The 23866-nt window shown below is 55.4% G+C and overlaps 1 protein-coding gene across 10 annotated transcripts in view; it reads right to left on the bottom strand.

Moving 5' to 3' along the window:
- The window catches only part of ATP2B2 (ATPase, Ca++ transporting, plasma membrane 2), a 296412-nt gene that overhangs the window by 6459 nt on the left and 266087 nt on the right, over positions 1–23866 (bottom strand). For 7 of the 10 annotated variants that reach the window (XM_005870061.2, XM_005870062.2, XM_014542750.1 and 4 more), the window contains 8 exons: positions 18538–18717; positions 18237–18324; positions 14604–14710; positions 13954–14145; positions 10900–11113; positions 8590–8801; positions 8339–8446; positions 6049–6231 (listed from right to left, as the gene is read on the bottom strand). In XM_005870061.2, the coding sequence (XP_005870123.1) occupies positions 6049–6231; positions 8339–8446; positions 8590–8801; positions 10900–11113; positions 13954–14145; positions 14604–14710; positions 18237–18324; positions 18538–18717 (1284 nt within the window). Of the gene's footprint in view, positions 1–4121; positions 4294–6048; positions 6232–8338; positions 8447–8589; positions 8802–10899; positions 11114–13953; positions 14146–14603; positions 14711–18236; positions 18325–18537; positions 18718–23866 lie in introns of all 10 variants that reach the window. The other 3 variants (XM_005870065.2, XM_005870068.2, XM_005870066.2) reach the window with 1 other exon arrangement.

The raw sequence follows: 23866 nt of genomic DNA, 5'->3' as shown, positions 1-23866 counted from the left end.
GGGGGAGTGGGAACAGGAGAGGCCCTGTCTAGCAGGGGCAGCGTCCAGAGCGAGTGGCTGGTTGGGGTAGGCGTCTGAGGTTCGTGGCCTGGCTGGTTTGAAGAAGCAGGACTTTCACTGATGAACACGGAGCCTGCTACAAACGTGCTGCGTACAAAGGTGGCTCGAGATGGGTTAGGGATTTGAGGGGAATGAGGCAGAGGGGTCATGCAACTTGGCCTTGGATGGAAGAGCTGGATGCTGGTTTGTCCTTGATCACCAGTGGGAAGGCACCCATCTCCCGTCCCTGCCAGGCTGGGGAGAGTCAAGCAGAGAAACAACTCCCCTGGACTCTGGACCCCGAGGATTCGCTGTTTTTGCTGGATGAGGCTGTGGGTGTGGGTACCGGTTCCAGAAAGGAAATCCAACCTCTGTGGGCTCAGGTCTGTGGGCTTGTCTGGGAAGTGCTATGGGGTGGCAGGAGAAAGGAGGGACTTTTGCACTCAGACCTCTTGCCACTCATTTGCTATGTGATCTTGGGCAAGTCGGTCCACTTCTCTGAGCCTCGGTGTCTTTTTCAGGTAAATGGATGTATTGGAAGATCCTCCCTCCTCCTATTTCAGTTGGAGGCATATGTGAAGTGAAGGATGTAGGCAACTGCTTGGGAAGATGTTGAGTGAGGCTCAAGGATAAGTCAGGAGGGTGTGTTATTAAGTTTCTGGGGGTAAAAGCAAACTCGCTTGTGAGTAAGTCAGGAGAAGAAAGCAAGCGACTAGGCCAGAGTTCCTTCCTGAACATTACAGATGCCAGTCGGATGGGACTGTCCTGGCACCACATGCATTTGTCTGCCTGGGGCCCTCCATCTCACAGTGGTGCTGGGGGAGGGATGTGTGTCGTGGGGGGAGCAGGTTCCTCACCCCGATGTCATGAGTCAGAAGTCAGTCCAAGTCTAGAGTGCCCTGCCCCTGGCCTGTGTAGCCAACTCTTGATAACCCGGGGCACAGTGGTTTGGCTCCTGTCAGAGCACACAGACCCCAGTGTTTTCCATGTAGCATACACATGGCCGCCCTCTGCTGCTGGAGAACCCCCAGGAAGAAGACCCTGCTGAGAGGAGGCGGGAAGCAGCCACTGATTCATCTCACCCAATCCTACTCCTGGCCACCTGCTGCACCCCTCCCCATGGAAGAAAGCCTTTGGCTTCTGAAGAGACCTTGCCTGGTGTCTAGGGGGCCCTCAGAGACCTTGGAGACCAAAGGATGTGACATTGTTATAGAAACTATTTCAGCAAAAAGAGGAACTAGGGGATAATTATTTAGAGTTTGCATTGTGACGGTGTTGACCAAAGTGTGTGCACTGAAGCCACAGAGGTTGCGATCCCTTTGGAACCAGTACCCTTGGGCAGGGGGACAGACAGGCTCCTTTTGAGACCATATGTCCAAGAAAGGGTCCAAGAATGGACCCAGAATTACAGGCTGGATTCTACAATAGAGGGTAGGAATACAAGATTCTTAAGGAGGCATGATTCCTGGGGCAGAGACAAGGTGGTGGCTGGGGGACGGAGCCCCTTTGAGGTTTCTGAGAGAATGAAGGGTCAAGGCTTAAAGGCTCCTTTTTTTAGAGAGAGTGGGAGAGAGAGGGAAAAACAGAGAGAAACATCGATGTGAGAGAAACACATCGATTGGTTGCCTCCTGCAGGAGCCCGGACCAGGGTTTGGGTGGGGAAGAGCCTGCAACTAAGGTACGTGCCCTTGACCAGATTGAACCTGGGACCCTTTGGTCCGCAGGCCGAAGCTCTAATCACTGAGCCAAACTGGCTATGGCACAGGCTCCTTTTCAAAGGCTGTTCCAAAGTTGGAGTCACCCTGGGATAAAGGGGATCAATCTGGCTTGGAAGAAAATTGGCTTAGAGGTAGGAAGTAAGTGGAGGGCAGAAAAGGGCATGTCTCTGAAGGAGAATTGCTAAGAACTGACTGTCCCAAGACCAGCCTTATTGAATGGCTTTATAAATGACAGAAGAAAAGATGAGAATTCAATTGCTAAGGTTTGAGATGACTGAGCTCTTTCTTTTAGACTATGAAAGCTAGGAGGAGGGGGATAGATCCAGGGAAGACTTTCAAAGACTGCGAGGCAGGAATGCCAGAGAGGCTCTCTTGTGGCCAGTGCAAAGTGCTACACGTCAAGAAGGAGGCTGGACCAAGATGGGACAAAGAATTAAGTGTGCACTCAGAAGCTAGGCTTCTGGCGGTCAGACCCAGCTAGAGGGATGCAGGTGTCACGGGGAGGGTGGCAGAAGCCAAAGGAATGGAGTCTTCTTCAAGTGGCTCTCTAGGCCAGAACACTTCCGGTCACGGAGCAAGGTCAGAGCTAAGCTGATGCAGAAGTAGGTCAGCTGGGTGAGGGCCTCTCACCAAGGGGAGGGCTCTCTAATGCAAAGGGGAGAGGATGGGACCTCATCACTGGCTCTGGTTTCCTGCCCTGAGAAAGCCTGGCAGTGATTCCCTAGTGATACCTCATGGGAATGTGACTCTGGACACCATCTGCTCAAATAGGTCTGCACTTCACCTTGGCTAGTCTGGCCTCCTCATTACTGTGGTCTGTGCTAATGAATGAATGAACAAGGAGGGGCTTTCCCACCGTTTCTGCATCCTTCCTGTCATCATGCATACCTGGCAGGACTGCATCCACTGAAAGGTCATGGGACATCAGCATATGCCTTCAAGAGGCTCTCTGTGGCTCATGCCCCCTGCCAGAGGGCTCAGATGGCGTGGTTCCCACCGAGCACACAGGTGCTCTCCTGTGCAGTGGCTGAGGATGTGTGTTATGGGTGCTCTGTGTTTGGATGGGGGTAGAGGCACCTCATAAAGTATTAAAAGATGCGGTCTGGAGTCTATGCTCCTCGAAGAAGCCCAAGGGCTGGCTAAGGCAGTGGTCGGCAAACTGCGGCCCCTTGAATGTGGCTCTTCCACAAAATACCATGTGTGGGTGCACATGTACAGTGCGATTGAAACTTCGTGGCCATACTCAAGGGGCCAAAGAGCCGCATGTGGCTTGCGAGCCACAGTTTGCTGACCACTGGTCTAAGGGAACCATCGTGGCCATCTGAGAAGACCAGAACAGGGCTCCCTTGCAGTTTGGAGACAAGGAAAGGGAGGAAGGTGGTAAACTGAGACTTCTTATTTGCTCTGGGACCTGAGGACATAGGGGTTCAGAAAGATCTAGACAAGGCCAGAGATGAGAGACCCAGGTAAAAAGTGACGGTGAGAGGTGACGAGCTTGGCAGGAGGGAGGTGATGGAGGGGGTCAGAGCTGCAGGCTGTCTCTCAGGTAAGGAAGGCAGGAAGCTGAGGGCTAGACCAGATCCCTCAGGGCCTCCAGCACCACGCGAGACCTGAAGCTTGGCCCACTGTTTTCTACTTGAGGTCAAGCTGAATGGGTGAGGGGCCTTGTCCCTTCTAGGAAGGCATCAGACCTTGAGCATGCAGGGAAAGTGGTATAAGGCGGCTGATGCTTTAGGTGTGCAAGGAGAGAGGGCAGAGGGTTCCAAACCACTGGGCTGGGATCTCCTGGGACCCCAGACGGACTATGACCTCTGACCTACAGTGACCGCTCCCTTGGCTGGACCCCACTGTGACTGACTGTGACCCCTGAGGGCCTTGACCCACGGTAACCCTTTGCCTGACTGACTGGAGACTGTGATTTCCTGGCCAACTCTCACGCTTGTCCTTGTGAGCCAGGCTTTTTGTCACTGATATGACCCTAGACTGATAGGGACACCTTGTGTCCCCTGGCTGATTGCTCCCCCTTGGCGGCTGCGACCTTGTGGTGCAGTGGGACATTTAATTACCGAAATCTTCCTGGCCGATGATGATCCTTTGACTGATCCAGACTTTTTGACCACTTGTGAGCCTCACGATCCCTTGACTGACTGGTTGTAACCCCTGACTCTGACCCCAGCTGACTCTGGCCCACCAAGAGACTGCCCCCCATCACTGGCTATGGTCTTCTGACCAACTGTGGCCCCTCAGCCCCTGGGCCTCACCATGACTGGCTGCCCCCCATGTCCTTGGTGCCCCGGCCCCTGCCCGCCTGCCCGCCCGGCGCTAGCGTCGGTGGTGCCCGAGGCGGTAAGGATTCACACTCACGCCCAGCTGCAGCAGGAGGAAGGCTGGTCGGAGAGGAAAGAGCATTGGACAACGACACGTGACTAGGGCTAGAGAGATTGGCTACGTCCTGGCTCTGGCTGGTGACGGAGGACTGTCTCCGCAGGGCCCCCTGGAAGGAGGCCCCGCTCTTGAATGTATTGACTACTTCAATCTGCAACGGAGGAGAGAACGAGACAAGTTGCGAGAAGAACGAACACAACAGCTACACGACTGACAGGCGCAATGCCACGAGAACAGCCGCAGCCACGGCAACAATGACGACGTCACTGAAATCAAAACAAAAAGTACCAGACACACTCCAAGGCTCTGAAAGATGTCTGCTCGGTTCCGGCCCATCTGCAGGCCCAGGGTCCCAGGGAGGACCCCAGGGCCCGGCCTTTGCTCTGCTCCAAGGGCTCAGGGGCCAGTGGGCTGGGGGTGATTAAACATGGTGTTTGGAAGTAAGCGGGGTGCTTAGTGCCACTTGGGGCCAGGGGTGGAGCCTGAGGGGTATGGTGGGGGCCCTGGGTGGACAGACTTTGACCCAAATCTCAGTTATGCCATTTACGAGCTAGGTGACTTTGGGCAAGTCACCTCTCTGAGTGTAGTTTCTTATCCTTTTGAAGGGGCAATGCCACCTACCTGGCAGGGTATTCTGAGTGGCAAAGCCCTTGGCCTGTGTTAGCGTTCCTTAAGAGCCCAGCTGGACAGGCACTGTGTCCATTCAAGGAACTACAGTCCCGGTGTCCTGCAGCCTGGAGACCTCTGAGAGGCCCTGGGCGGGTTGGTAACAGCACCAGGGCCATGTGTGCTGAGAGCGGCCCTGGCAGGCCGGGTGCTGGGTTCTTGCTGGGAGGAGCCCAGGCTGTATCCATCAGGTGGCTCTGGGTCTGAAACCTGCCTCTGTCCCCCACCCCAGCTCTCAGAAAGTGCTGCCTCCTGAACCGCAGTCCCCTCTAAAACTGGAGGAGGCCTACCTACCTCTCAGGGGGCTGTGAAGGCCAGTGAGATGTTTGGGACAGTGCACTATGGATGTTATGTTTATTAAATGAAGTGCTAGGCCACCAGGCAGGATGCAGGTAGGGGCTCTGCAATACTTCCCAGAGTGGGATGGGGTGGGGGCTATGAACTTGCCAGATGCAGCAGCTCTCCCAGGTGGTCTGGGTAAGAGACCGACCCTCTCTTAGTTACATAGGCTGTGAAAGCATGATGTGAACTATCACCCCAACCCAGGCAGAGGGGCTGGCTCCTGTGAGAGGCTGCGGCGTGTGGGGGGAGGGCTGCACACTGTAGCACCTGGCATGTGGCAGCCATGCAGTCTCTGTGCTGGGGAAGAAACACGTGTGCTCTGCAGGTGTCTTTGGCGTGCATGTGTGTGTCTATGAGGGAAAACCAAGATTTGCTCCCCAGAGCTGCCTGAGAACTCGGAAACCCACTATGGAGTACGAGGATGTGCGAATGTGCATAAGCCCTGGAGCTCACAGGCCCCTGGCCCCGGGGGCAATGTGGGGCCAACCCCGGCCTGAAGCTGCCATCTTGGCCTCCAGGGGACCAGTCTCCAGCCTTGGGCTGTCCCTCCTGGTAGCTGCCCTGAAGCTCTGATCCCAGTCCCCCCAGCAGCCCTGACTAGAGTCCCTCAGTCCCCTCAGCTCTTGGGTCAACCCCTCCCCTGCTCAGAGGTAACCCGCGACACCCCAGTCCGATCCCTTGCTGGCCGAGAAGGTGATGTGGAATGTTCCTGAGGAGGCCACTGTTTCTTCAGCAGCCCCTCGAGAGTGCGTGCGAGGAATGTGGGTGTACAAAAAGCTGGTGAGGTGGTGAGAGCAGGACCCTGACCTCTGGGGCTCTGGGAGGTGGATGGAGCACGTTCACTCCATCACCTGCCTGCCCGGCCAGGCGTGGGCCCAGCCCTGGGAGCCTCCTGTACCTGGGTTTGGATCCGATTCAGGCCTCGGAACCATAGGATCTGGCCCCGCCTCAGCTCTCGCTCGGCGTGGTCTATCTCCTCCACGTCCTCGTTGAGCTCCTCCTCCGGGATCTCCTCCTTCTGCGTGAGCCTGCCCGCCTCCTTGAGGAACTTGAGCCTGCTGGTGGGGATGGTGGCGATGACCTGCAAGGGATGTTGCAAGGTCAGGGCAATGGGGGCTGTCCCTCAGTCAGCCTCCTTCCCTCCCTACCACCCCCTCTTGCCCTCCCAATCTCCCGCTTCTCTGACCCAATTATCGTTACAGGTTCAACTAATTAACTCATCCCAATTCAATCTTTAAATCTCCTATTAATTTGCTTTTCAATTCATTCACTCATCCAGAGTCAGGGGGGCATAGTGAAAAATCCTGGCTTCTAGGAGTTGGGCAGATGTGACTTTGAATACACCAGACCTTACTGGTCATGTGACCTTGGGCAAGTCCTTTAACCTCTCTGAGCTCTGGTTTTCCCACCTGTAAAGCTGAAGGCAATTCTCAGGGCTGGAGGGTTAAGCGAGATGGTGTGTCTAAGATGCCATGCACGAGCCTGGTGGGCCCTCAGGCTCCTGGGCTCCCTCCTCCTGAGGCCACTGGGTCCTGGGTACCCAACCTGAGCAAGAGGGGCTCAGGGCCTGCATACCCTGGGTAGAGCCAATTTGGGGATTCTGGGAATGGTTGCCTTCCTAACAAGGGGAGGCAACGTGAGAAGGGGTAAACCTTCGTTTTTCCTCTTTCTCCAAAGGATTTGTCCACGAGGCTTGAGAGGCAGGCCCTATGGGGGGACCTGAGGTGGCAGAGGTCAGAGGCTCCTTGTAGCCCCTGGAGCAGGGGTCCTCAAACTACGGCCCGCAGGCCACATGCAGCCCGCCGAAAACATTTATCCAGCCCGCCGGGTGTTGTTGCTGCCGCTGCCTGTCCTGCTTAGCAGCCGACTCGTCCCAGGCCCGCAGTGCGCATGTGTGGAATGTCTGAGGGACAGTGAACTGGCCCCCTGTTTAAAAACTTTGAGGACCTCTGCCCTGGAGGGATAGATGGGCTGACCTGGACACAGCCTCAGGGGTTCCCTGGGAGTTTAAGGTGGGCATTGCCTGCTGGCATCGTCCTTAGGCATTAGGAGTCTGCTCACCCAGACACCCTGAGCTCTCTAAGGGGTGGGCCCCAGTGGAATAAAGATGGCCTGGCCCTGAGGGTGCCCAGGGAATGGGGTTGCTGAGTCAAATCTAGTTTATCAACTCTCCAAAGAAGCCCCGATGTTTAAAAAAGTTTCTTTTGAGTAAAATTAAACTTTCTTCTTTATCTTCTAGTTAATCTCTGCCACAGGCATGTCCCACTCCAGCCTGGGAACAGCTTGGAGGCAAGAACACTGTCTCAGGCCCATTGGGCCCGCGCCCCCCACCCCTCCGCTCCCGCCTTGGTGACAGCACCTCAGGGATAAAGCCCCTTTGGCCCAGCTCGGGCGCGTCTCATAAACACCACGTCCTGGTCAGGGGCCTTGAGCTGCAAATTGTGAGCACTGTGATGTGTGTGTGTGTGTGTGTGTGTGTGTCCCAAGAACATGGGCAACAGTAGGAATGGGAACTGGTGGGAGGATGTTCTGGGGTCATAGATGAAAGGCCCACCCAGAGCATCCAGCCCAGGGTGCCCAAAGCCAGGAGGATCTCAGATGCCCACAGGCACAGCACTGAGTAGGTCTGCCATGTGGCAGAGTTGCCCTTATGTTCTCTCAGAGCCTCTGAAGGAGCTTCTCTTTGGTGTGGCTCCAACTACTAATCTCCCATCAGCACCCTCAGTAACACCATTGAACAGCTAGCCGCCTGTAGGCCCTGAGCCTCCGTGGGCCATGGCATCCAGTTAGCGTTTAATACCATTGTTCTCATTACATTATTATTTTGTTAGCTTCTATTTATGACAAGTGATATTGATTTCCCACTCATGTTTGTAATATAAAGTTGTCTTTTGAAATAAATTTCAATGAAAAAAAGCCTGATACAATTAAAAGAAACTATTAAGTAAATAACATGATCAGAGATATATGGCAAAAATCACAGCGATGATACGCAAATGACCAGCATTTGGGACCTGGGCCAACTTCCATTGCTCAGATGCCCAGTGGCAGGGAGGGCCTTGTCCCGGGACCACACAGCAAGTCCCTGGCAGAACTGGGACCCATTCCTGGGGCTCCCGGATTTCCTGGCCAATGCTCTTTCCCTTCTCCTGCTAAGAGGCACTTCCTGTAACCCGCTCAGAACTTACCTGGCCCCAGACGAGCTCTCCTAACCCGATGAATATGCACCACATCCACTGGTCCAGCTGCAGCGGGGAGCAGCTGAATGGCTTCCCCCCAAACTGCACGATCACTATCTGGAGGTCAAAGGGAGCAGAGACAGAGACAGACAGAGAGATGGGCCTCAGGGGCCAGGTCGGAGGCCTGGGCTCTCAGGACACTGCAGGGGGCTCCAGCTGCCCACTGCCCGCTGGCCCAGGTTAAATGGTGGCCTGGCTACCTGAATGGCAAAGGTGCCCAGCACGATGGTGCAGAAGATGGGGTTCCGGAAGATGCCGTCAAAGACGTTGCGCTCGCCGTGGATCTTGCGGGCATTGATCTCGTTGAAGAGCTGCATCATGACGAAGGTGTTGAAGATGATGGTGTAGTGCTCCGAGGGCGGCGAGTGCAGGGGGGCGTTCCTCCCGCTGTCGATCTCGAACATCTTCTCACCTGTCAAGCCGAGAGTGCGGGAGCTGGGTGGGGCCGGGGTGGGAGAAGACCCTGGGCCCAGCAGCAGGGTGGGCAGCCCAGACATGGAGGCACGCCCCGGACACGGGGTAGGTAGGCCTGTGCCATTGGGTGGCCATGAGTGTGAGTGAAGGGGTAACAAAACTCTTTATCCCCTAGGGCCGTGGTCGGCAAACTGTGGCTCGTGAGCCACATGCGGCTCTTTGGCCCCTTGTGTGGCTCTCTTCCTAAGCCTTAGGAGTACCCTAATTAAGTTAATAACAATGTACCTACCTATATAGTTTAAGTTTAAAAAATTTGGCTCTCAAAAGAAATTTCAATCGTTGTACTGTTGATATTTGGCTCTGTTGACCAATGAGTTTGCCGACCACTGCCTTATAACATAATAAATTTGGTCTAGATCAGTGGTTCTCAACCTTGGCTGCACATTAGAATCACCTGGGAATCTTTTTAAAATCCTGATTTCTGGGCCTCATCCTCCGGAAATTTGTTTCTTTGTTATGGGGTGGGGCCCACAACATTAGTAACAAAGAAACAGAATTTCTGGAGGATGAGGCCCAGAAATCAGGATTTTAAAAAGATTCCCAGGTGATTCTAATGTGCAGCCAAGGTTGAGAACCACTGCTGTAGGGGAACAAGACCTTGGGTGAACTTCCTTCCACTTTTCCATGGAAATCTGGTAAAGGTGGAATGCTGGCTGTGTTCTTAGGCGACATTGCTTATAAAAAATGACAGACTCATCTGGACTGGGAGGACTGGAGGTGGGAGGCCATGGCTTTGGGCTCCCCCGAAAGTGCTGCTTTTTGTAACTGGGCATGTCCCTTGCTGAGACCTCTGGAAGCTCAGAGGGCTATTATAAGAGATATAATTCCTGTGTGGAGGCTGGGCTCCTCAGCCAGACTGGCTCGGACCCACCCATGTTGCTGCTTCCCTTACAGCTGAGCTGTCACACGGTGGAGGGCAGAGCACCCCCGGGTATTGTGTGGACACCTGCTGATGGCATGCCTATGTGAGGTGGTGCCAGGAGGGCTTGTCGGGCTTCCTGTGTGAGAGGTGTGCCCATGAACCCAAGACCACCGAGGGTAGGTGCTCAGATGGGGAAGCCAGCCCGTAAGGCAGCGGCGGCCCTCCTCTCTCCCTCGCCTGCAGCTTTTTCTGGGAGTCTCTCCCACTTCTGCCTTCCTGTGGCTTCCTCCACAGCTTCTCAGGTGATCTTTACAATGGTCCTGCCAGCACTCCACCCTTGAGCTTTCTGGAGGAGGCCTGCCCTCTGAGGAACAGGACCATGCCCCACCGCATCTGTACTCTGTACTCTGAAGGCAAGTGCTCCTTGGTGTTGAAAGTCCAGCTCAAGGAGGCTCACATGGGGGGAGCCTGCCCAGGCGAGGACTCCAGCTGGGCCCGACTGGCTGTGTGACCACGGGCAAGCCTCTTCCCCTCTCTGGGTGTTTATTTCCTCATCTATCACCCGGAGGGTGGGCTCTGCATGGATCATCTCTGAAGCGCCCTGGAAGCCAGGCCAGTCTTAGCCCATCCAGACCTGGTTCTTTGCCCAGGCTCCTCCTCAGACTGCATGCCTTTGGGCAAGTCGCCTCACCTCTCTGTGCTTGCTGTTAGCATTGTCATGGGGAGTGATGGCAGAGGTGCCTGCCTCGTGGAGTGGCTGGCACCCTAAGTGAGAGTGTTGTGGAAATAACTGGTGGGAAGGCAGGTGTGTAGGAAGCCTCACTGAGGAACCTTCCACGGGGCAAGGATCACCTGTGGGAATGCATCAGAGAAGGGGCCAGTCATTTCCCCCCAAAGCCTCAGGCTCCTCTGAGGCTGGCGTGAGGGGCATTCATCAATACTTGGGCACCACCTCATGTAGGGTGTACTCTGTTCAGAGATGGCGTCCGTGGAAAAAGCCTTGGTTTGGGGGTTGGCCAGATGCAGGACAGGGCCTGGCTCTGCCCAAGTCTTTCTCTGTGACCCTGAGCAGCTAACTTCCTCTCCCTGGGCCTCCATCCCCCACTGGCAAACAGGAAGGCGGGTGTCAATCAGAACGCTGGGTCAGTCTCCGGGGGTGGGGTGGGGGGCTCACCCACAAAGAGCAGTGTGAAGATGAGGGTGAGCTGGTAGACGGCATGGCCCAGGATGTTCTTCATCATGGTCCGCGAGATGAGGGGCTTGTTGCGGCCGTACGGCTTCCTCAGAAGCAGGGTCTCGGTGGGCGGCTCGGTGGCCAGCGCCAGTGAGGCGAACGTGTCCATGATGAGGTTCACCCAGAGCATCTGCACGGCCTTCAGAGGGGAGTCCTGGGGACAGCAACCGTGGAGAGGGCTGTCATGGGGAGACCAGCCCCACCTGCTGCCACCACGTGCCTGGTGTGGGGCTCATCACTGGGGGCTCAGCAGCTTCCTGCTGGAGCCTTGAGGCCGCTCTGTCCAGTGGGTCTGCCCTCACTGGCCTGCCCCCTGGGCTCCTGAGCAGGCACAGAGCAGGTTCACTGAGGCTTTGCCTGGAGGACAGCCCAGACCTGCCCACTTTGGCTCTCTTCTCCCCCAAGGACAAAATGGACTCCCAGGGCCAATGGCCACTGGCTCTCTGGTAAATACAGCCACATCCTTGCCTGCCACTCCCCCCACCCCCCTGCCCATGAGTCTCACCTCTAGGCAAGGCCACAACGTCCCCCACCATCTCCAGCACAGACTCCATCTCCTCTGTCTCCCTCTGCCCCTCCCCGCTGCCTCTTTCCCCTCAACCAGTGGTTCTCAACCTTCTGGCCCTTTAAATACAGTTCCTCATATTGTGACTCAACCATAAAATTATTTTTGTTGCTACTTCATAACTGTAATGTTGCTACTGTTATGAATCGTAATGTAAATATCTGATATGCAGGATGGTCTTAGGCGACCCCTGTGAAACGGTTGTTCGACCGCCAAAGGGGTCGTGACCCACAGGTTGAGAACCGCTGCCCTCAACCATTGATGGCTCATGTCTCTCCTACCTTACCAGCAGTGCCCCAACCCTGTCCTCTTCTCACCACCACTCAATTTCTCTTTATCCTTTACCCCACTTTGATGTCAGCAGTTATTGTTCAAAATATAACATTTTTATGGTAGAAAATTGGGGCAAGTAAGGAATAGCACAGAAGCTAAAACTCATCAGTGATTGAACCACCTATAGGTTCCCACAATCCAGTCTGGCGTGGATCGTCCCACACCTCTGCCTGAGATGGGATCACATATTCATACCGTCCTGTGAAGTCATGCCATGCAGTCTGCACTGCCCAAAGTTGCTGAATCCATCCGTCTCCCTCCTTCCTCATACCCTGCGTGCCTTGTCCTTGCAGCCAGACTCTGGCCTCCCCGTGCCCCCCCAAAGCCTTTCCCCAAGGTCACCAGTGCCCACTTGTCACAATTGAGAAACACATCTTCCAGCCCATCTCACTGGCCTCACTGGTGTCTGGCCACAGCCTCCTCCTTGCACCCCTGACCCCACTCACCTCGAGCTCCTCCTCCTCTCTGAATGTTCCTTTTCCTTCTCCATCTCCCTCAGGAGCTTCTCCTCTTCCCCTGCCTCTTAAATCTGTGCTCCCGTGGCCCCTTCCAGAGCCCTGCTCTCTTCCTACATCTGTCCCCTGGCTGCAGGGGCCCCATCCTCCCCCACACTGCCCACTTTCCAGCTGAAACCTCTCCCTGTGGCTTTAGCCTCATCCACTGGAGAAACACCTCCTCCAGGAAGTCAGACCCTGAGAGCCTCATAGCTTGAACTGAGCTGTTCCTGGTCCCTCTGTCCTCTCCACGTTCCTCCTGAGGCCCCCTGTCTGCACCCCATATTCTCACTACCTCCTAGGTGTTTATCAGAGCTCTGCCTCCTGCCCACTTCTCCCACCTCTGCCCCAGCACAGTCACATCCTACACCCCACACCCTCAGCTTCTTCCTGCCATCAGCCTTCTCTGATCACGTGCCCCTTGGGGTTAGGGTCCCCGATCTCCACATCAAGGTCTCCATGGCCCTGCCACCAACTCAATCTAAGATCTTTAGGCAAACTGAAACCTCAGTTTCCCCAGCTGGCATCCGCTGGTCTCCAAGAAGCCTTGTGAATTGCCATGTTGTGGGAGTGTCCCCAAGCCACCACTAGAGGGAGCTTCTCACCCACAAACCTGGAGCGGCCCTGGAGAAGGAAGGGACCCCTTCAGCTGACCCTCAGACTCTCTCAGGGCTTGGGTATTGGGTGCTGCCATGTGTATCCCCAAGGGCTCAGAATAAACGAGAGGGGAGCAGTGTTCCCAGGGCCACACAGCTCTTTGGGGCAGTGCCGGCCTCCGGGCCTCGGGGTTCCTGTGGGCAGGAACTTGTCTGCCCACTTGGCCGCAAGGAGGGGCCAGCCTTGGAATACGCCTGTTTCCTCCCGGGCCAGCCTGGTCAGCCTTTGGGGGAGGCAGGAGGCTGTGGGAGCAGTGGCAGGTACCTGGCCTGTCCATACCCCAAGCCTCAGTTTCTGCCTCTGTGAGGTGGGGATCATCACTGTTTCCTGCTGCATGGGGCAGGTGAGGAAGCAGGGGGCTGCTGCTGTTGGGGCCTGTGGTTAACTGCCTCTGGGTTCAGGACCTGGGGCTGCTCAAGTCCCAGGCTGAGATCCTGACAGACAACTGTCGCTCCCCGTGACAGAGTCCCTGACTCCCCACTATGGCCCCCAATTGGCCTCAAGAACCCAGGCAACCAGGCCTCACCCGACACGCTCCATGTCAGAACTAAGGCCCCCTGGGCCCTGCAGGCTCCTTGCCCCCCATCTGGCTGCCTGATCCCCCTGGGCCCGGCCCCGCCCCACCCGCCCTCTAGTCCTTTATGCGGCCATGAACTCTGCCTCCTTTGGGGATAGCCTCTCCCGCCTCCTGGAGCAATGACCAGCGCTGTGCCTGGGCCAGGCAGGCGTGGAAGTGAGGTCTAACCTCTCCCACTTGCCTGGTGACCTTGGACAACCCCCCGGCACATCTCTGAGCCTCATTTCCTCTGTTCCGCTGGGCTGGCACCTGAGGCCTGTGCTGCATTTCCTAACCCTCAGCAGGCGCCACTGACGGGTGGGACAACCTGGGATGCCCTCCCCCAGGCTTCGGCATGCTCCACCCTGCCCACCCCTCGGGGGACCCACCTGCGTGATGCAAGCCCCCGTGAAGGCCACAATCACAGCCACCACGTTGACTGTCAGCTGGAACTGCAGGAACTTGGAAATGCTGTCATAGACGTTGCGGCCCCACATCACCGCCTTGACGATGCTGCTGAAGTTGTCGTCTGTCAGGATGATGTCCGAGGCCTCCTTGGCCACATCTGTACCTGCAATGCCCTGTGGGGACAGGGACAGGAGCCTGGGTGGGTCAACCGAGGAGGCAAGCAGCTCTAGCAACACTGCTCTCCTCCCCTACACATCCTCAGTCCTACACAACCCCCACATATATACACCCAACTGCCAGCACAGCCAGATCACATGGCACACACATGTGCATACAAACGCATATGCATGCACACACACCTACTCCTGACAGACCTAGCACCCTGGGGCCAGCCCTTTCTTTAGGAAGCCTCTTCCTGCCCCTCCCCCCAACCCAGACCCCTTAGTGCAGGGAGCCTCCCTCTGTCCTTCCAGGGGGCCAGGCTGGGCACATGAGGTGGACGGTGGGTGGGCTGAGTGTGAACTGGGGGTCCCACATCGCCAGCCTGAGGCTGTATTGTCCATGTTCCCCTAGCCCCCTGCCTGTGAGCTCCTGCCAGAGGCTGCCCTCGGCCCCTGCAAGCCGCTCCTACCATGGCGAAGCCCACGTCCGCCTTCTTGAGTGCAGGACCATCATTGGTGCCATCTCCTGTCACGGCCACCACCTGCCGCTGCTCCGTGTGGGTGCTGTCGATGATGCCTGTGGGAGGGGGCAGGGGTGTGCTCAGGGCCCTGGGGTGCTCCATGGGGCAGGGACAATCTGGCCAGTCCTGAACCTCAGGAGGACACAGGACTGGGCACAGCCTCCTCTCTGTCCCCTGCCCTGCCCCTCCCCCCCCATCGTGGTTCTTCCCAGCTCCAGGGTCACCCATAGCTCCCAGCACCTGCAGGGGATGTCAGGCATCTTAGCCCAGCACTGGCTTGCAGCTTTCCATGGTCTGGGCCTGCTCACCTCTCCAGCACCCTCTCTTCTCTCTGCAACCCATGGCAACCCCAGCAGCCACCCTGGCCAGAATTGCTGCCCCCCTGCCTGTGCTCCAGGGGCTCCAGGGTTTTGCCAGGGGCCTACCATGAGCTCCCCCAGCACCACCTCTCTGGGAGGTTCAGTCACACCTGAGGAGGTCTAGGCTGTGCCATTCTCCAATGACCCCTGACCCACTGTACTGGCCTTATTCTCTCTGTACACATGTATCCTCAATAAAATCCTCAATAAATAACAGAATGAACAGATGTCATGTGGCTCCTGTCACTGAGCTGGGGCCAGTGGGAAAGGATGGGTGAAAGATATCACTGGGCAGGTGTGGAGTTTATGGGCAGGACAGAAATCTGAGTGTCAACCTTGTCATGTCGCTCTCTCATTCTGCACATCAAATGTGTCACCAAGGCCGGAGGATCCTGGCTCTGAAATCGCACTGGGATCCTTCCGCTTCTCTCTGTCCCCATCCCTTCTGCCTCAGTAACCCAGGGCTCCCCTTCCAATCTGCACAGCAGCGCCTGAGTCTGAACCTGGCCCCCAGCATCAGCTGAGTCGTTCTCTCACTGCCCACTTGGCCTTGGAGGGACATCTGCATTCTTAGCTCTGCTCACGAAGTCCTCCATGGTCAGAATTTGCCCATTCTCTGATCATCTCTTCTCTCAGCCCCCGGCCATCCCTCATCTGTGATTTAACTACAGGAATGGCTCTTGGTCCTGCAGAGCTGGCTCCACTTGGCCCTGTCTTTGCACAGGCTGTTCCCTCAGCCAGCTCCCTGTCACCCACCTGCAGGCTCAGCTCAGAGCCACTTTCTCTGGGAAGCCTCTGTGACCCCCTGCAGGCCCCCACCCTAACTGATCACTGCAGCTCCCATCCGTCCACGCGCCCCCCTGTCCTGAACCTGGCAAACAGCACAGCCTGTGGAAGGAGGGAATGAGTTCCCTGACTTCGGGCACTGTGCTCCCTACCCCCCACCCAGCTCTTTGTGACCATGCAAGTTCCACCTGCTTCCAGGCCCAGCTCCAAGGCATGTACTCGGGAGTCGTCCCAGCTGCGCCCCAGCTGATCCGCTGCCAAGGACTCTCCAGTCTCTGTCCACTTGGCACTTGAGGCCTTCATCCCTGCGGGGCCCCCTGGCCTGCCTGGGTGCTTCTCCAAGGAAGAGGAAGGGCCGGTTTTTTCTCTGAGGCTTCTCAGGCTGGCACTGACCTTTCCGCAGGCCTCCTACTGCTCCCAGGAGAGGGGGGAGCTGGGAGGACACCTTCTACCAGACCCTTGTCCACCACCTGCAGTGCTGGCATGGCCCTGCCATGCACGGCCACCAGAGGCCTTCCTGCGGTCACCTCCTGTGGTCACATCCTTATCCTGTTTCTCTAGACCTCTCAGGAGCTGTTCGTGCTGTGGGCCACCCCTTCCTCTTCACCAGGCTTCCTTCCTCGCCTCCTGGTCCACTGCTCCTGGCTGTCCTCCTCCCTCTGGCTGCCACTCCTTGGTCTCTCTGCCTGTCGCTCAGGTGTGAGGTCCTGGGTTCAGCCGGCTCCTCTGCTCTCCTTACTCGGCTTACCCCACCTGTGTCTTCACCTCTGGCCAGCTGTCTCCTGAGCCCCGACTCCACGGATAGCCATCTGTCCTCCAGACATCTCCACGTGGATGTCAGAGGGCCTTCAGCTCAGCCACCGAGTTTCCCCTCAAATCTGTCCTTCTCTCATAATTCCTAACACCTAGCTGCTGCTCAAAAACCACGTGCATGCTGGTGCGCAGCAGGCTCTGAAACAGTGGAGACTTATGGGATCCTGGACCCGTGTCTGCCTCATCCCTCCACCACATCCAATTGCCAGGCCCAGCCCTTCTCCCACAGAACAGTTCTCAGACCTGCTGACTTCCTGTCCACCAGCACTGTCACCACCCGGTCCAGGTGTCACTTCTCACAGCTGGACAATCCTGGTGGTCCCTCTGCTTCCAGGCCACTCTCCACTCAGCAGGGAGTGAGCTTTCTAAAACAGTGCATGTCCCTTCAAGGCCCTCCCACAGTCCCCACCCTGAGCTGACCGTGCGGGTCACTGTCCGGCGTTCTAGGCCCTGCATGAGCTGAGGCTGGCACCTCCTTCTCTGGTCTCCTCCTCTGATCGCCCTCTCTCCTCGAGGTCCCAGCCCAGCCAGTTGAACATCTTTCCACACCAGAAGGTGCTTGGAAACCTTTGCCTCTGGGCTTTCATAGTGCAGTTCCTTGCCCTGCCTCAAACATAGGCACTTGCTCCTGGCCCCCCAAACCACCTTCCATGGCCTGTGATCTGACACCAGCAGAGGGTCTCAGATCACCCTTCTCTTCCCCCAGTGAAGCCTTTATCTCTATGTAGGGAAACCAGCTATTTAATATCTGCTGGATGGAACCTGAACCATGAATTCCAAGAGGGAAAGGCTATGACTACCAAGAGCAGGGCCCAGCACATAGTAGATCCTCAATAAGCATTTATCAAGACAATGAGTGAGTGAATGAACGAGTGAATGAATGAATGAGTGGCTGAATAAGAAATGGGAATGGAAATTGAGTGTCAGAGTGGGAGGGACTTGCCCAAGGCCACAGAGCAAGTCAGTGGCAGTGCCAGGACTCATACCCAGGGCTGTGTGACCCTGAAAGTATCTAGTATCTGGCCACCTGAGTGGACTCAGCAAGGGTACATTCTCTCTCTGGAGGGAGACAGGGAGGGATAAGGATGCTGGTTGTGGGCCTCAACCGTCAGATTGCAATTCCTAGGCCATCCTCAAGGTCTCAGAGACCAGGCAGATTAAAGGTCTCAAACTCCCAAGCTCTGGGGCCAGACAGAGCATCAATAAATGAAGTGTGCTGAGTGTCAGAAAATAATGAGTATTGAAGACGGCATCAAACATGAGAGAGCAGGATCTGTATAAAGTCATTCAAATTCAACATAAAAGAGGCGTTGTACCACCCAAGTAAAATACATCTGTGGGCCCCATTCAGTCCTCAGGCCATGAGTTTTGGCCCTAGGCAGGCAATCTCATTGCTCCTTTAGGAATTGAAGCCCAGACAGAAGATTCACAGCCTCCTCATCTCATTATGGCCCTTAGGAGGCCTCTAGGGCTGCAAAGAGGGCGAGATCAGGGTGTCCCACATGTGGGGAGCCCCAGGCAAAAGCCCTTTTGTCCTGGGAAGAAGCTGTAGGTGCCAGGGAGGAAAGGCTGTAGGGGCCTGGCACCTGGGTCTCAGAATTGCCTGTGCCTGCCCAAGTCTTACCTTTGACCAGGGTGTGCTTGTCTGTGGGGGAGGAGCGAGCCAGCACCCGCAGCTTTGGCCAGATCTTGTCGATTCGCTCTTGCTCAATCTGGAGAGGGATGCAGGAGGGGGCGGATTGGTGGGGTTGGGGAGAGAAACTGAGGGCTGGAGAAAGGAGGGAGGTGCCTAGAATCACTGGGCTCTTGGCACATTCGCTGGCTTCTGGACAATCATGCAGCACCCATGCCTCCCAGTCCCCACCCCCCTTCCCCCCTCCGTCCAAGCTCACACCTCTGAGTGCCCTTTGCACTGGGCCACATACCTCCCCCTTCTCGTTGCGGATCCTCTGGTTGAACTCCTTGCCCTCAAGGCACAGAAAGTCCTCCCCAGGATGGATGATGCCACACTTGATTGCAATAGCCCGGGCTGTGTTGATATTGTCGCCGGTGACCATGCGGACCGTGATGCCTGCCCGCTGGCACTTCCTGATGGCTTCTGGGACCTGGGTGGGAGGGCAGGCGCCATGGGGGTGGGCATCACCTTGGTCAGGCCCTCCCTGCCCTCATGGATTCAGAGTGAGCCCCGCTCACAGGCAGCGCCACTGTAAGGGGCCTAGCTGACCAGGAGCTACTGATGGCACATGGACCATCTCCACCCCGGCTTCTCCCATGGAAGGCATTATTAATCAATTGCAGCACCCTCTGATTAAACCCTGATGTGGCTTCAGAATTCTTCTCTGTAGAGTGCCAGGCAGCTGCCACCTATCAGCCATGATAGCCCACCCTAGGATAAAAACAATGTTATCCAGACCTAGGCAAGGACTTTGAGAAAGCGCCCAATAAACACTCCCTCAGATCTGGCCCCTTGAGAGTATAGAGCACTCTTCTACTGCATAGGATCTTGTCTCTGCTTTATCCACATGCACATTTCCTGCAAAGTCAACGATAAATATGTTTGTGTATTTTTAGTTTTTTTTTGTGGGGGGAGGGGAATTGCATTTGGGGACATTTTATTTACAGAATGTGACACTGGCTTATAATAAATGCAAATGATTATGTTTCATGTAAAGTATGACATTTCCCTGTGAGGGTAACAACTGCCTCCTGCCCTCTCTGTAATACTGGTATCTGGGCCAATCAGGCCAGGCAGAGCTAGCCAATCAGAAGCCAGCAAGGCCTCACCCTATCCCCTCACCCAGACCCCAACCTTATGCAGAACTGTGGATGTGGCCAGCAATTAGGTTGCAAAAACCAGCCTGGAGCTGCCAAAACACAGATCAACTTTATAGACAACACAGATCAACTGGACGAAACTCTTACCCATGGACAGTGACAGATAATAAAGTAATAAGGCAATATTTGGTGCAAAAAAATTTTTTTAGCAGGAGAGGACATGTCAAGGGCAGAAAACCCTATGTACTAAGAGACCAAAGCACTGTAGCACCTCTGGACTGGAGGGGCTGAGTCCCACATCCCACTCTTGCACATCTCAGTGCCTGGGAGCTCACATCCACCCGGGGGGTGTCTTAGGGAGCTAAATCTGCCAAGTCACTGTTGAGAGAGTTTGAAGACTGTTTGGGGCTGAAATGTGCCCTCCCCGCTCCCCAAGATACATGGACATCCTCACCCTCAGCACCTCAGAATGTGACCTTATTTGGAGGCAGGGTCTTTATAGAGGTAATCAGGTTAAGATGAGGTCATTAGGGCCGGGCCAGTGTGGCTCTGGTTGAGCGTCAACCTATGGACCAGGAGGTCCCAGTTCGATTCCCAGTCAGGGCACATGACCAGGTTGCAGGCTCAATCCCCAGTGTGGGCCATGCAGGAGGCAGCTGATCAATGATTCTTTCTCATCATTGATGTTTCTATCTCTCTCTCCCTCTCCCTTCCTCTCTGAAATCAATAAAAAAATATATTTTTTAAAAAAGACGAGGTCATTAGCGTGGCCCTCACCCAATGTGACTGGTGTCCTCATAAAGAGGGGACATTTGGACATGACTCACACAGGAAGAAGGCAGAGGTCAGGGTGATGCTGCTCCATGGCAAGGAGTGCTGAAGGTTGCCAGCTGAGCACCGAAGCCGGGGAGGGTCCTGGGACTGGTCCCTCCCTCACAGCCTCAGAAGGAACTGACCTGCCCACACCTTGATCTCGGACTTCTACCCTCCAGAACTGGGAGACAGCACTGTTCTGTTGTCTGAGCTGCCCAGGTTGTTACAGCAGCCTTAGCAAACACAGAGTTAGAATGTTGGTCCAAAACCTGACTGTTGATGACTCCTGCCTGCTGGTCCCTTTCTGCCCCCAGGATTTTAATAACAAGGGTCGACCTTGAAAATACCTGGCCTCTGTCCACACCTTTCTACACCATCATCTCAGGTCAAGGTCACTGCCCAGCCCCTCCTCAGCCTCCCTGCCTCTGGCCTTGCCCCTCTTCCCTCTTTTCCTTACCCTGACCACCAGGAGCGTGACCTGCTGAAGCTCAGCCTGTGTCACCTCCTTCAGGGGCTGCCCCTGGTAGAGAAAATCCAGGCTCCTAAGAATGACCACCTTGTGGTGGAGTGAGGAACAAATGGCATGAGAGGCAGGTCAGGTCCTGATAAGGAGGCCTCTCCAGCTACGAGTTCCCTAAGAGACCTGCTTTGTGGTGGCAGGTAGTGACCTCCCTGTCATTGAGGTACTAGCACAGGTGAGCTGAGCATGGCCTCTTCGAGGTGTATGTCCAGGGTCAAGGAGGAGCCTTCTGGGGCCTACTCAGGGATGAGGGTCACATGAGCAAGGTTTCTGCCTTGTGCCGCAGTGGCTGCTCACATAAGCAAATGTGACCTCTTTTTATGGAGCCGGAGGGAGTGGGGATGTGGAATGTTCACATCCTGTTTACATAATGTATTGTGTCCTCACAATGGCTGTCGCTGGGGCTGCAGCCCTCGCTGTCTCCTGTCCCAGAGGATAGGGAGGAGCCACTGTTCTTTTGGGAATGCATACCTTATGTGGCTCCTGCCCTAAAAGAAATAGTTTAGGTTATATTTGTTTCAAAGAAACTTGAGGTCTTGGAGTTGGAAGGAGCTATATGTGACTCTGACCTATATTCATTGCCTAGATCTCCCCCCAGGTGTTCCCGACAGAAGGCCGGCCAGCCTCTGCTTGCACGCCTCTGATGACAGGGCGCTCACTGCTGCCGGGCTGATTGCTCCACAGCAGAACAAGTCTATCGTGTCCTTCCACATATTTCACATAATTGTCTTTGTACTCTTGCACGGAGGCAGGGTCTTTGTCTTTGGTAAAGATCTGCATAAAGGGCTCTGGGAGCACAGAGGAGGATGCTGTTACTTTAGAAGGAAGTTGGTGGGGAGAAGAAATCTGCAAGAGCTTCCTGGAAGAGAGGACATTTGAGCTGCTTCTGTTCAGCCAACACTAACTGAGGCTCCGGTGCCTGGCACACTGTCTTGGCTGTGGTCCTGGCTGCAGAAGATTGTCCCTTGAGGTGCACAGGCAGGGAAGGTGGAAGGGTGCTGCCGATGAACCACTGTGGGTGGCCTGGAGCGGCTGAGGCTGAGGCTGAGGGAGGGCCATGAGGCTGGAGAGGGGCCTGAGGTCCAAAGGTGCTCGAACCAGAGCCTTGCTCCCTCAGGCCTGGGAGCCATGGCACATTCTGAACTGGGAAGGTTATTGGTGCCATGTTTTAGAAAGACTTCTGCTTTCAAGACTGTCTCAGGGAGCTAAACTGCCGACCTGGAGCCCCATTCTCTGGGTCTCCCCCAAATAGGTCCACTGGGGAGAAAGAGGAGGAGGCTAATTATTTGGCCCCACACTTTTCTCTGTGCAGTGGAAGCCTCCCTGCCTCAGGACAGAGGGCTTAGGGCTTTGCCCTGGGCTCCACCTCAGCCTTGGTTTCCTCTTCTGTGAAATGGGGATGACAGTCTCCACCCTTCAGCGAGGCTGGAGGTTCCTGTGACGGGCTGAGCAGCACGAAGCACAGGGCCTGCAGATGCTGGTGACAAGAATGCATCTGCATCCACACCCCAGTCTTCCTTGCTTGTGTTGTTCTGCTGGGGGAGGAGGGGTGCGAGGGGGTGTGGATGCAGATGCAGTGCGGCTGGGGTGCAGTGGGCATCTGGGCATGAGGAGGAGCCGGTGGTAGTAGTGGGATGGATGGGCACCCCACCATGACTCTTGGGTCAGATACTTTAGGGGCCTGTGACCTGCCTCAAATGTTGGGGTACTCAAGACAGACCCGGAAACACCTGAGGGGCCTCCCTCGCACCTGAGATACTCCACTTCCTTCCTGGGCAGTGGCCCTCCTAACTGGACGCCTTGGTTGTGCTTCAGCCGGTTCTGCTTCATGCTTTTGTGTGCTGGGCATCTACATTTCCCCTTCTCCAGACATTTCCTTAGGCTCTGGGCTCTGGAGGGTGGGTGCTGCCCATGGCTCGGAACCCTCCAGAGGGCCTGGCACAGAGAAGGTGCTCTGTAAATGCCGCGCATTGTGAACCAGCTCGGTGCTTAAGACCCTTTAAGTCTGAGCTGGGGCATGTGATTTTATACACGGCCAGATGAATGCGTTTGGATGGGGATTTGCAAACCCTTCACAAATTAGCTCCAAGATCCATTTCTAGCCTTTTTTCTTATAAACCCGACTGGGGTATTCACTAGTCTCCAACACTTAGCAACCCTTCCCACCTGCTTGCCTTTGCCTGTGCTATGCCCTCTGCCTGGATGTCCCATCTTTCATGGGAAGTGCTCTCTACTCATAAGCCATCCTTGCTTTCTCCAACCCCAGGGCACACTTCCTTCAACTGCTCTCAGTACCTCCTCCTATTGCTCACTCATTCATTTATTTGGCAAACAGCTATTGAACGTTTAATGGTTCTGGGCACTGAGGATTCAGAGATGATTAAAACTCAAGCCCCAGGGACATCAATCTGCTTGAAATATGCTTTCTACATAGATAAAGTAGCTATAAAACTTAAAAAAGATTCCTTCTTTTGCTAAAATTATCCTAAATATTTCTCACTGAGGAAAAACAGCCAGGAAATGGGTGCTTCCTGTTTTCATTAAATAAAGGCTTTTAAACATCTGCTGTTTCTGGTGACAGCCGGTTGTCTGTGACTCCAAGGGCTCCCACACCCCCGGATAAGCCAGCAAATCCCAGACGGGCACTCGCCTGATGTCTTTCTCCACACTGGCCTCAATCAGCCTCAGAAAATGTACCTGCGGTAGCGTCCTATGGTGGAGTGCGTGGCAAGCCTGTGTTTATCTGTTCTGTCCTGGTCTTCTTGTGGGAGGAAGGCAATCTGAGGTTCTCCCCCTTGACAGATGGGGAAACCAAGGAGCCAGAGTTTGTTTTCCTGTGGCAGCTGCAAACCGAGTCTGAACGTGCTTATCGGGCCCTAGAGGTGGTCCAGGCTGAGGTTTTCACCCTGGCCGGCCTCAGGGCTGTCCAGGGGAACTTGACACAAACACACTCACTGCAAGCAGAGACATTCCCCAAGGCCATCCAAGACACGGATGAGGGTGCTGTCTCTGAGGTGGGAACTGGGGAATCGGGGGTTGCAGGGGGGCTATTTCACCCTGTCTGTGCCACTGAACCACTGAACTGTTTGAATTGGGCTCCACGTGCATAAATTACTTAGCCTGAACAAGAATAAAAGAACTACACA

Source organism: Myotis brandtii, unplaced genomic scaffold (genome assembly GCF_000412655.1).
Source record: "Myotis brandtii unplaced genomic scaffold, ASM41265v1 scaffold312, whole genome shotgun sequence".
NCBI lineage: Eukaryota > Metazoa > Chordata > Mammalia > Chiroptera > Vespertilionidae > Myotis > Myotis brandtii.
The sequence above is the reverse complement of the archived record's forward strand: the minus strand, read 5'-3'. Positions and strand labels throughout refer to the sequence as shown.